At 37.5% G+C, this 13,138-nt stretch overlaps 1 protein-coding gene across 1 annotated transcript in view; it reads right to left on the minus strand.

Annotated features, from left to right (window-relative positions):
* The window catches only part of OTOGL (otogelin like), a 149,063-nt gene that overhangs the window by 89,249 nt on the left and 46,676 nt on the right, over positions 1 to 13,138 (minus strand). Inside the window, exons 20-25 of the mRNA XM_058741923.1 lie at positions 11,582 to 11,747; positions 10,680 to 10,754; positions 7,864 to 7,916; positions 6,126 to 6,288; positions 1,783 to 1,890; positions 895 to 1,033 (exon numbers count right to left, since the gene is read on the minus strand). Coding sequence (XP_058597906.1) covers positions 895 to 1,033; positions 1,783 to 1,890; positions 6,126 to 6,288; positions 7,864 to 7,916; positions 10,680 to 10,754; positions 11,582 to 11,747 — 704 coding nt within the window. The remainder of the gene's footprint in view (positions 1 to 894; positions 1,034 to 1,782; positions 1,891 to 6,125; positions 6,289 to 7,863; positions 7,917 to 10,679; positions 10,755 to 11,581; positions 11,748 to 13,138) is intronic.

A 13,138-nucleotide genomic window follows, 5' to 3' on the forward strand; every position in this document is an offset into this window, starting at 1 on the left:
CCAAATGGGAAATTTAATGGTTTAAAGCATAAGCAGGAGTTGTTTAAGTTTGGAACACTTTCGATTTTACTGTTCGTTTTCTATTTAATAGAACTAATATTAAATAGGAATGTGTCTACTTTGTTGAAATATGCTTAAAAGAACAGGATCACACACAAACCTCTAATAACATAAAAGCCTTACTCGGGGGAAAAAAACATGCATTCAAGATAATCACAAGTTACCTTGCTGGAAGAAAAGATGTTATTTTCTTTATTCTTGTAAAGCTTCTTTCTAAAACTTATGTTTTAGATTTAGAAATTTAATTCTGGAATCAGTGATGTTTAAATAAAATTCAGGTATAAAGAAAATCTAAGCGCACTAAACATGAGAAATTTTAAGGATTTTATCAGATATACAAAGCCCAGGGTTAACTGCAGGATAGCATCAAGATAACATGTCTAGAATTAAGAGTAATGTCTCTTTATTGCTATAACCATAAACAATATATATTATTCAATGCTGGTTTGATGTCTTATATTTGTATTCACCAAACTAAGCCAATAAAAATAAATATGGCTGACATTTATTGAACACTTACTATATATCAAACATTATCTAAGAGATTTACATACATTTATCTTATTTAATCCTAAGAACTACCCCCAGGAGACAGCTACAATTATTATCTCCGTTTTACAAATGACAAAACAGAAGCACAGAAAGTTTAAGAATTAGCCCATCACCTATAAAGAATAAACCTTAAGAATGAGTCAAGGGAATGTTTAAAATTGCTATAACTTTTGTAGGTTTTTTTAAATGACATTTGGATTTGATATAGCATGGAGCAGCACACTTGTTTTTCACATTAAGTCTTTACACAAGTGCAAATAAAAGTACATAGTTGTGACATACCTTTATCAAAAATACTTGGCAATCACTGATATAGTCATATTCCAGTCCATCAAAAGAATGATAATGCCGGTCCCCATATATTGTGCACACAGCTGGGCATGGATAATATGTGCAATTGAACATTCCTCGTCGACAAACACTATCAAAAAAGAAGGCCAGTTATCTTTCTAAGACATTTGGCTCTAATTAGTGGTTTTCAAGCAGTATAAACACTGTAAGGTTTGTATTCAAGAACATTCACTGAGCCCATGGCCCTTAGAAATATTGCCAGTTGGCTCAATAACATTTATTACACTGACAAGTTAGGCCTATATTTATCAGTTTGTTTTAATATACTTTGAGACACCACAACCAAGCCTAAAAATTGTGCTTGGGTCATCTGATAAGAGATGCCAGAGTGAAAAATCAAATATAGTCCTGATTGGCAGCAAAAAAGCCCACAATGCCATCTCCTATATTTCGATCAGTTTAAATACATTACACATGACCTTGTTCAGGAGCTTGGAATTTGTTTCCACATTTTTAAGGAAACTCTATTTCAGTTTTGCTTTGTGGTGTTGTTTTGGCTTATTTCCAAAAAGAAACATTTCCATTAAATGTGATCTTCTCTTTGGAACATTTATTACTTTCTTACAAACTTGAGATATTTTTAGTAAATTTCCAAACTTTCACATTTCAGTTTTCTTCTGGGTTGAACAAATATGCCCCAAAATAATGGTATGATTCCCCTATAGATAGTAACTCTCCACCAACTCCTGAATGCCTTTAAAATCTTATTTACTCCGCCTTGATTTGTTTTGTTGCTGAAGTCAGTCACATTAAGTAAATACAAAATGATCAGATACAATTGCTTAGGAAAAACGTTGTGAAATAAATGGATCTCATTACCAGGTATAACATGGCGTAGCAATCACTTCTCCCGAGAGGTACTCCCAATCTTTCCAGATGCATGGACAGCTTTCAGGAACATAACACTTTCCTTTGTGCTCTGCCATTCTTCCCAGTGAAGAAGTAAATACTATTTAGTATAAACTACTAATTTCAGTTTTTAAAAAATCAGCAAGGGGCGCCTGGGTGGCGCAGTCGGTTGGGCGTCCGACTTCAGCCAGGTCACGATCTCGCGGTCCGTGAGTTCGAGCCCCGCGTCAGGCTCTGGGCTGATGGCTCAGAGCCTGGAGCCTGCTTCCGATTCTGTGTCTCCCTCTCTCTCTGCCCCTCCCCCGTTCATGCTCTGTCTCTCTCTGTCCCAAAAATGAATAAACGTTGAAAAAAAAAAATTAATTAAAAAATCAGCAATCTTGTCATATTCAACACCATCTATGTTCCTTACAGCTGCCACAGGCATGTTCCATCTGACCTATGATGGGGTCAGATCTAATCTTTATCTCCCTCTTTTCACACAGTACCTTGCCTATCATGGTAGTAAATAAAATGCCAGGCAAGTGATTGGATGCAATATTTTAACCTTTTTGGTATTGCTTAGCACCATAAAACAAAAACAGAAGCTTAAATTTCTGGTGACAGTGAGCTATTCTGAAAAGAACATTTAAAGAATAAGTAAGGGCTCCTTTTATTAATATTTGCCACTTAAAAGAAAACAATCTGTGGGGTCTAACGATTTTTCAATAAAATACTAAATTGTGAGATAGATAACATTTTCTGTTGCAGGACAAAGAGAGTAATCAAAAGCTCCTTATGGAAGTGCTTAAATTTAAAAGCATGAGAATTTAGTTAAGATGTGCTTTGAATAAAAAGCATTACATCAAGTGTTTCACATTGTTGGTTATTAACATAAACTTGGATTGCTGGTTTCCTTTGATGTGTTATTTCCTTCTTCAAAGATTATCCCACAAAAAAGTATCTTCAAGTATCTATGAAATAGAAAATTAAATCTCATAATCTCAAATGAGAATTAACTTTGTTGTATTTTCAAAATATTTTGATATGAAGATTAAATACGTATTGTATATGATATATATTCCAATACCCTTAATATAAATATATACATATATTTTTCAATATTCTTAAAATCTTTTCTCAAGAATTTATTTCATAAACAATAATAAAATATTACTAATAAAATTTAAATTATAATAATATAACTATAATATAATAATTTAAGGGGCAAGTGGGTGACTCATCCGACTCCTGATTTCGGCTCAGCTCATGATCTCACAGTCGTGAGCTTGAGAGCTGAGCATGGGGCCTGCTTAAGATTCCCTCTCCCTCTTCCTCTGTCCCCACCCCTCATGCGTGCTCTCTCTCTATCAAAAAAATAATGGCAAACTAATAAAAACAAATAGCTACTAAAAATAGACAAACTGTATGAAGATTTTTTCTGAATTTGCTTCAAAATGTTATAATTCAGGGGCGCCGGGGTGGCTCAGTGGGTTAAGTGTCCGACTTCAGCTCAGGTCATGATCTCATGACTCAGGAGTTTGAGCCCCGCATTGGGCCGTATGCTAACAGCTCAGAGCCTGGAGCCTGCTTCAGAGTCTGTGTCTCCCTCTCTCTCTACTCCTCTCCTACTCGCACTCTGTCTCTCTCTCTCTCTTTCTCTCTCTCTCTCTCTCTCTCAAAAATAAAATTATTTTAATATTTTAATTTTTCAAAAATAAAATAAAATGTTATAATTCAATGCTATCAAAATTAACAGAAGTCAGGAATCCTGAATTCTTGCCTCTTCTCTCGAATAGAAATGATGCCATTTGTTTCCTTCTCTGCTTTCACTCTCACATCTCTTCTAGCACAGCACTGTAACTCCTTATTCAATGTACATGTTGTCCATTAGACTTCAAGCTCCACTGGGGAAGACCATGAGTATCTTGATGATTGCGTCCCAATGTCTAGCATAATACCAGACACTCAGTTGTTGAGTGAAGGTGAATAAATGAACCTACCTCTATAAATGCTGCGTTATCTCATTTAGATTTCTCCCTCCAGACAACAGAGTCCTACAGTCTGCATTTTCTCAGCTCAACCCTCCCAAACTTCTAGCCACTTTCCTTGGGCATTGCCATGTCTCCGCTGCCTGGAAAACCCTTCTCCTCCCTTGCTCCTCCTGAAAAACTTGTCATCATTTAAGACTTAGTTTAATGCAATCTTTTACGTCCCACACTCCCTATACATAGAAATTTATAAACACATTTACTTTACTTCATTACATCGCAATGAATCCTCCAATGCAAGTACTTCATTAAATGTCTTGCAAAGATAATAAAATCAACAGCACAAACATATATTTTTGAGTGCTTTCTATGGCCCAGACACTGTTATAACCACTTTAAATAGAGCACTAACTCACCTAAACCTAGTGACAATCCCATAAGGTAGATTCTGTCGTTATTGTATATATGTATTTTAGTAGCGCCCCCCTACGACACGGAAGCTCAACACAGTGTGCCACACATGAGTACCGTATGATGGTGCACTGCACATACTCCACCCCATGAAATAGATATTTGTATGTACATTTTAAAAAAGAGGAAACTGAGATTCCAGGTGGTTAAGTCACTTGTCCTGAGATACTTCAGCCAATAAGGAGAGCCAATATTTGAACCCATTTCTTTATGACTCTTTCCACTCTATTACTTCCTATTTCTTTAATCCACAGTGATTTCTAAGCTGAGGTCTGAGGATTTTTCAGACTCGATAAATTGCTGTCATGATGACGAGCTTCACGAAAACTCGTGACACCAGGTTTATTGCCCTAAAATAAGCCTCCCAAGATCATATGGAAGACAATCCAAATAGTATTACCATGAATAACTTTATAACAGAAAGTTCTATGTAATAAAATTATTTCCAAATCATTCAGAGGCCTCTTAGTTAATTCCAACTATATTTACTTCAATATAAGACGACAAGGTGGGAGAAAATTTCTTTAATTTTTGTAATGAAGTTAGACAAGTAAATAAATAAATCATTGTTGAACAAAAGTCAAAGGTAACAGTAAACAGATAACAATAAATAAATAATGGCATCAGCTGCAAACATATGAAACAAAATTAGGATGCAGCTTTATCTAATCATCCATACATCCTTGAGTCACAATCAAATCAAATAAATGAAGCAATGTTGTAGGTTTCAATTATTTTAGCGTAATAATAGTTACATTTCCCTTGTCCTTTTTACTAAAATGTCTTCCTCGCTCATCTGCTCTATAACTTGATTTTTACCTGCCTTTATTTTCCCATGCATGGGCAGTCATTCTTTCAATCTCTTATGTCCTTCCTTTCTAAAGAGACTGGTACATTCCCAAGTCACTTGACTCTTTTACCTATTCCAGATGGGGACCATTTAGACAAATGCAACTCTCTTGGGAAACAGACCACAAAACCTCTTTCTTCTTTGCTCATGGTTTACACAAACTGAGCTCAGGAATCCCTCTGTGTGAATATATTCACCAAGGAAGAATGGGTGACCTGTTTGCCTTAGGTGGCCTCTCTCTATGCACTGTCTCAATTCACTACCAGAAGACGGAGGGCCAGTGAGACCAGATGTTATATGTGCCTGTGAAGAAGCTGATAGCTGCCAGATTCTGTATGTGCTTTTCCTGTGTACAAGGTATTACTGCTACTAAAGAAATTACAAAGATAGTAGTAGACACACACCATATCTCACAAACCTAACAGCTTAAAAGAAACTTGCGGAATAATCATTCAGCCAACGTCAGCAGAGCTGGGATTTGAACTCTGGTGTGTTTGAAGCCAGAGTTCCCACTATTACCCACTGCCCTATGTAGCCTCAACACACCAGTTTCTGTAACATCTATTAAATAAAACATTAGCATCACTATTATAACTTAACTTCAAGGACATTAACAGCACCACAAAATATACAAAAGATGTGCACTTAAAGTATTTTGAATGGACACTGGGTCACTATCACTTTCCAAAATTGCAGTTAAACCAGGAGATAAATGCCAAGTCCATCCTGATATGAATCCTCTCCTCAATTCTTTGTATTACTTTAATAATATTGTATATATAGCATATGTGTGACATATTGAATCATTTGTTATACGTCGTATGTAGTATTTCAAATATAACATATGTGATATATTACATGAGTATAACAAAATAATTACAATAGTCTCCTAGTTACCAACTCAAAGTTAACCACAAGGCAGATCAACAATTCTAGCTATGTTTATAAATAATGTTATTAAGAGCTCTTGCATTTTCTGTCAAATCCTGAATGCTCTAATTTTTTTTAAAAAAGAGACTTACCCTGGAGCACAAACACAGCCACTTATACAGGGTGAGGATGGGGCGCAAGTGAAGTTCATGGCCAGGTTTGCGCATGTAGTCTCACAATTTACACCACCAGCTGGCAATTCAGGGTCAGGAAATCTGCAGTCAAAATACACTTTTCCCTCGGGACAGGCATGAACTTTAGAGAAAAAGGCACAGATAAAATACCCTTAGCATTGTATTTCCTCCACAGACAAATAACCATATTGACATGCATTTGTCATCAAAGCAGAATTCACCATAGAATATCTTACCAGTTATTATTAGATGATGCTCTGACTCTGTAATGTTTGAGGAGCTTACAAACCTTTTCTAGGAAGACTCTTTTGTCTCCTAAATGTTTAAAACCTATTTTGAGTTTGAAAATCTTAACTGCCTTCCCCAAAGCAATAATTATGTAATTTTCTGAGGTCAAGAAACAGGGTATTTTGATTAATCCAAACATACATTTTCAATTTTGGGGGGACTGGTAATATAATATACTGAAGCTCTTACAAAGCTGTGTATTTACAATGAACACATAATACTTTTAGATCTTGCTCCACCTCTGAGTCATTATTTATATCAATCCTCACTATACTGTAGAAGTGCAGAAATAAACATAATTATAGACAGGGTAAGGGCTACATATTCTTCCAGAAAGTTTTTGGGCTCAGAGGGATTAAACAAGCTCCCTTGTTTGGGGCCAATAGGATCAAATCTTGTGCATTCCTCTGTGAGAAGTCTGGCCACCTGGATTTTCCCTTCTTTATTCTCAGCCACACTGAAGCAAATGGGACAAGAAAAGGACGGCCCAGTTGTTACTGAGTATGTGTGGTCCTTGAACATACCCTGTAAAGAAGCCTAGATAGCTTCTAGATAGCTTGAATCCTTATCATTATGCAAATCCAGGGCCTATAAATCAAGGCTAATTTATAATAGCGTATACAAGACCATGCAAATAAATAACAAAACAATAACTCCTTTTTATCAGTCTAGACGCTATCTGTTATAAGCAATGCAAGTAGTGTTGTTTATGATTTCCCTAGAATTTCTGAACAGTAACTAAAAATTTGAGGCATTATGGTGAAAATAAATAATTTATAGGGTTCCCTAATAGATAGGATTTTCAGGAATGATTAGCAAGGGTTAAGTGGGATTCTAAATAGAGATGGAAGTAGGTGTCATCTTAGAAGACATTTTTAATTAATGGCTGCTAGTCCTAGAGTCCAAGAACCAGTGGCAATGACATCACCTTGGTCATAAGCAGAGATGTAGAGTCTCAGACATCATCCCTGACTTGCTGGATCAGAATTAATGTTTTACCAAGGTCCCCAGGTGATTGTGTACACATTAAATCTGAGAAGTCCTGGTCTAGTTTGGCAATTACTGCTCCACAAGTGGGTTCCAACAGGTGCCTGGATACATATGCCTAAAGCCCTCTGTGCACCTGAGGTGGTTCTGGGGTAGGCAGCATCTAGGCAACAACATCCCCTAGGGCGATCAGCTCTGCTCCTCAGCAGCCTTGCAAGGTCACCCCAGGATGTCCTACAATTATTATAATTATGAAAGTGAAAAAAGTTAGGAAGCACTGGAGCACCATATTGAGGAATATTCCCAAGACTATATTCATGCACATTGGCAAGGAAGGCTGTGATGGATTTATGATTTCCAGAAAAATGGCAGCAGGGTTGGAGCTGCATGCTCTTTAAGGAGAACATCTACTAGATCTTACCAGTAGAGGGCGTTGCTGGCTCATCACATTTCACAGTCCCATTTGAACACTGGCTAGTAGAAGCAAAACAAATAGTTAATTCATGAAGCCACAACTCAGTTTTTTCTGTATTTCAAAACAATCAAATAAGTGTTTGGCTTAGCTTGATCCAAACTTCAGCTCCAACACTGAAGAGAGCTATTTCAGTTCAATATTTACCAAACATGTATGTGTGGGGCACTGCAATGGGCATGGGGGATACAAAAACCAAAAGTCATAGCCTTTATCCAAGTGCTTATGTTCTAATAAGAAAGGAAGACATATAAATAAATAATTTATGCAGTGTGACATATGCAACATGGAAATATGTTTAAGATACAGAAGTAAAGCACAGAAAAATGTCTTAAAATCTGTTGGCAACTGACATCAAGACAGTCAAAGAAGGTAAACTCAGGACAGTTTTAAAGAATGGATGGAGGTTATGATATGGATAAAGCAGGAAGGCTATGACACTCAGAGGAGATGTGGTACAAAGCCACATGTGGTAGAACGGTGTTCTGTGTAACACAGTACAACGCAAGAAGTGACCGGAGACGTAGGTGGCAAAGAGGCAAAGGCCACCTCCATTAAGACGCTAAGACTTTATTTATCCCAGAGACCTTAAGTGGAGAAGTAATATGGTTGGTTCCAATTCTAGAAAACTCATCTGGCAGCAATGTTGAAGATAGAGTGGAGTCACATTTTCCTTGCAAATTAGGATCTAAATTCAGGGCATACGGCAAAGCAAATCAAGCAAGATTAATCTTGAAAATCCCTTAAGAAGGTATCACTTAATTATATCTCAATGTAAAGAAGAAATCAAGATAGGAAACAAACACATCATTTCTGAATAACTCCAACATAGACAGTTTTTACTTCAGCTTTGGACCAGATCATGTGTTCTATATTTGAGCCCAGATGAAGAAGCAGACTAACATACATGGCCATATCACATGAAAACTATGCTTATGCATCATGTAACACTGAGATGACACTCAGAGCTATGATTTACTCACACTGTGCATGACAGAGAGGAACTGAGACATACAGATCTCAGGGCACAGATCCTGGTCTTCCGTATCATACTCTCTCTGGGACATAGGCTTTTTGAGAGGAACGGTACGTGAGGTCACTACACTAATGGAATTTTTTTTTCCTTATTGAGGTGGGATGGTTCCTTTTGCCAAGTTTACTGAAATGAATCCAATTACTTTAAATTCTAAACAGATATAACGCTGAAGTAATGTGGAAGGGGGCAAGACTAGAGGCAAGAAAACCAGGTGGAAATGTCCAAAAAAGAGACAGTGAGAAAATTGCTAGCAAGTAGGGTTGGGAATGAGGGAAGGAATTTCACCCATATCCAAAAAGTAAAAAGTCCACTGTGGTTGGCAGTTACCGGCTGGAAATGTTGAGCAGGAGGAAAAAGTCAAAAATGGCTCCCAAAACAGTTTGGGAAACTGGCCGGTAGCAAAACCTAGGAGAGGAAGATTCAAGAGCAGGTTGCCTTTGTGTCTTGATCGAGGGGTGATAGGAAGGGAGATGGAGACAAAAACCAAGGTAAATTGACCATAAACAGCATTCTGCCATAGATACAAAATAAGCTGCCGAGCAAAGTGGTCAATGGAGCAAGCACTGCAGAGCCAGGTTTCCCAGAATTGAAAATCGGCTCTGAGGTCACGATCTCGCGGTCCGTGAGTTCGAGCCCCGCGTCAGGCTCTGGGCTGATGGCTCGGAGCCTGGAGCCTGTTTCCGATTCTGTGTCTCCCTCTCTCTGCACCTCCCCTGTTCATGCTCTGTCTCTCTCTGTCCCAAAAATAAAAAAAAAAAAAAAAAAAGTTGAAAAAAAAATTTAAAAAAAAAAAAAAAAAGAAAATCGGCTCTGTTCCCAAGTTGTTTAACTGCCTGTGCCTCATTTTCCTCACCTGTACACTGGGGCTAAAGCAACAGTGCCAATCTCTTAGGGGTACAGTGATGAGTGTTTTAGTAATAGACATAAAACGTGTAGAATGGCACCAGGACTGCAGAAGGTGCACGGAAACGGCCAGGTAACATTATTATTATCGTTACTGTTACTATTATCTTCTGTCAGGTGTTGCTCTGGTGCCACTGAAAGAGGGAGCTTAGGAGTTGGATGGAAGTAAGTGTGGACTGCTGCATGGATGTGTCTGCATTTTCACCTAACAGGTTATAACAGGAAAGTGTGTTAGCCATGAGTAAGTGTTATCTCACTAGGATCAACGTCACTAGGGAGGGGGTTCACTGACTCCAGTGTGTGATGTGGTTCAGGCCAACAGAAACCTCTCAGCAACTTGCCATACTTCTATCTGAGAACCAAATTAATTAAAGGGCTTCCATGTTGCTTCAATTCGTAACTGTTTTCTGCAGTTATGAGCATAAGACTTGGGCATTCCCTGCTGAAATGTAAGAGATATATGGCTTAGGGGTTCCTGAGGGGCTCAGTCGGTTAAGCGTCTGACATCGACTCAGGTCATGATATCACGGTTCATGGGTTCGAGCCCCACATCGGGCTCTGTGCAGACAGCGCAGAGCCTGGAGCCTGCTTATGTCTCCCTCACTTTCTGCCCTCCCCCACTTGTGCTCTGTCTCTCTGTCTCTCTGTCTCTGTCTCTCAAAAATAAAAATAAAACATCAAAAATTTTAAAAATATATGGCTTAAAAGGCCACATTAAAGTTTTCTGTATATTTGAAATTACAGAAGTCACATTTAAATTTACAGTTTTGATTAAAAAATCGTATTAGTACATGTTGTCAAGTACATCCCTATCATTAAAATCTACCATAAGCCCGACGGTGTTGGGATGAGCTCCCCAGGTTGATAAACGCTGCCCCTATAGTGACACCGGCAGTGAAATCTGTAATAATAAAAAAAAGGTTAAGTTAATAAAATAGGATATAAATTAAAAAAAAAAAAACTAAAATCAAGCAGACATTATGCTCTGAGTTGGTAACTGAGGCATACTCTAAAGATGACATTATTCTAGGAGCTGGCATGCAATTCTGTTATATGAATGGTAGGAACTGGTTACATCTGGAGTCCTGTGTACTTCCAGATTGTATTTTCTATAGTACAAATTCTGTAACGTCTTAGTCACAGTACAGACTGTGTTGTTTTCGTCGCAAAAAAATAAAAATAAAAATAAAAATAAAAAAAACAATGTCCCTGAATGCACTTCAGAGAAAAACAATTGATACGTCATTTCAGCTTATAAGACAAAAGCCTATATCTCACATGAGATCGGAGGAATTTCTGAGTCCTGATAGACAGTCCAATCTTGCTCCTAAAAGCACTGTCATGTGACTGTGAAACAAACTTTGTTATTAATTTTGATATGGTTAAAACAAGTAGAAATAAACTTTGGGATGAACCATCACATTTCTTAGCTCTTCTTGCGGCTAGCAAACATGTACAGGGTTTAAAAAAACAAGTAAGGAAACGTAAAGACATTAAGAAACATTAATGAAACAACTCACATGCAGATCTTTGCATATACGCACACTTATTTTAGGGAAAAAGTAGCTGTTCAATAGTGGAGAAAATTTATTTTCCAGTAAATGGTGCTGAGTCAATCAAATTTGAAAAAAGAGAGAGAGAAATGAAACAAGCATGAAACTCCATTTAACCTGTAAGGAAAAAGGAGAGAGAAACACTGGATCCTGCCCACCCATTCCGGTGACTTACATGGGCACGCAAAAGCTAAGCGTGTCTTCATAGTATTTGCCTTCAGGACAGTTGCAGCCCTCCGCACAGTCATCGTTACACTGCTCAGGGGCAGCGAGAGTTGTGCAGGAGCGGCGGCAGAAGGAAGAGCAGTGATGGTACAGCATTCCCTTCTGACACACGACCCCTAGGACGAAGGAGCATCAGTTGAGAAGAATTGTCACAGGGTACGGAGGCATTTACGCTGGGCTCTAGGTCTATGATAGACATAAGTTATGAAAAACAAAGATATATTACATCAAAAAGCTTAGAACATTATAGAGGCTTGGAACAGAAACAATAAACAAATAAGTAAATAGATAAATAAGCAAATTAATAAATAAAATGCTTACAACTGACCCTTGAACAACACAGGTTTGAACTATGTGTGTTCGTCTACCTACAGTTGGATTTTTTTCAACAAATACAGAATAGTAGTAAATGTATTTTCTTTTCTTTATGATTTTAACATTCTTTTCTCTAGCTTGTTTTATTGTAAGAATATACTACATAATACATACACACAATGTATGTTTATTGACTGTTTATATTATCAGTAAGACTTGTGGGTAAGAGTAAGTGATTAGTAGCTAAGTGTTCGGGAGAGTCAAAAATTATAGCAGTTTTTGACTGTGGGTGGGTGGGAGATCAGTGCCCCTCACTCCCACGTTGTTCAATGATCAACTGTATTTGCCTCAATAGGAGTGGAACAGACGTATCCTCTTTTGAAACGGTTTTAATGTGACATTCCCTAACAGTCTTTAATAGCCTATACCATATTTTTTAATATTTAAGGTATTTTACATGTCCAAATAACCTTCCTGATGTCACATTTTAGATGTATTCACTGCTATATTGACATCATCTTGTTGGTGACATTATTTAAACCTAAGTAAACTGTAAGTCTCCTACAAATAAGGCAAAACTTGACTTAAATGATCCATACTCATAGCTTTTACTTTTCACTATCTGAATTGTGTTCATACTTTTTTTCTAAATCTTTCCAATATCTCTTTAGACCAAACCAAAATTAGGCAAACTAAAATAATCTAAAAACACACCTTTAAAAATAAAACCTAGAAAATTCTGGATAAAACATAATTGAAATTATGTTAAATGTATAACTGATCTTTTGAGGAGAACAATGGGGGAGGGCTCATCTCCTCAGGTACCACATGAGAAGAGGGAAATAAAATCCAGAATTTAGAGGAAAGAGGGATAATGGGTCCCGGTAATCTTGAGCCTTACATTTAACTCGTGTGGAAAAGAAAATGAGAGCTTATCCTTCACAAAGCAAGGGAGGAACTGGGAGAACTTTAATTTGGACCCTCGGGTCCTCAGCTGAGGACCCGAGCAGAGATCAGAGCAGAGATCAGCAAACTTTTTCTGTAAAGGGCCAAATGGTAAATGGCCTCAGCTTTGCAGGTCATACTGTCTCTGTCACAGCTATTCAACTCTGCCCTTGTAGCTCAAAAGCAGCCATTGACAATGCATAAACCTATGCGCAATACTCTTTATTTACAAAAACATAGAAAGCCG

Source organism: Neofelis nebulosa, chromosome 8 (genome assembly GCF_028018385.1).
Source record: "Neofelis nebulosa isolate mNeoNeb1 chromosome 8, mNeoNeb1.pri, whole genome shotgun sequence".
Lineage (NCBI taxonomy): Eukaryota > Metazoa > Chordata > Mammalia > Carnivora > Felidae > Neofelis > Neofelis nebulosa.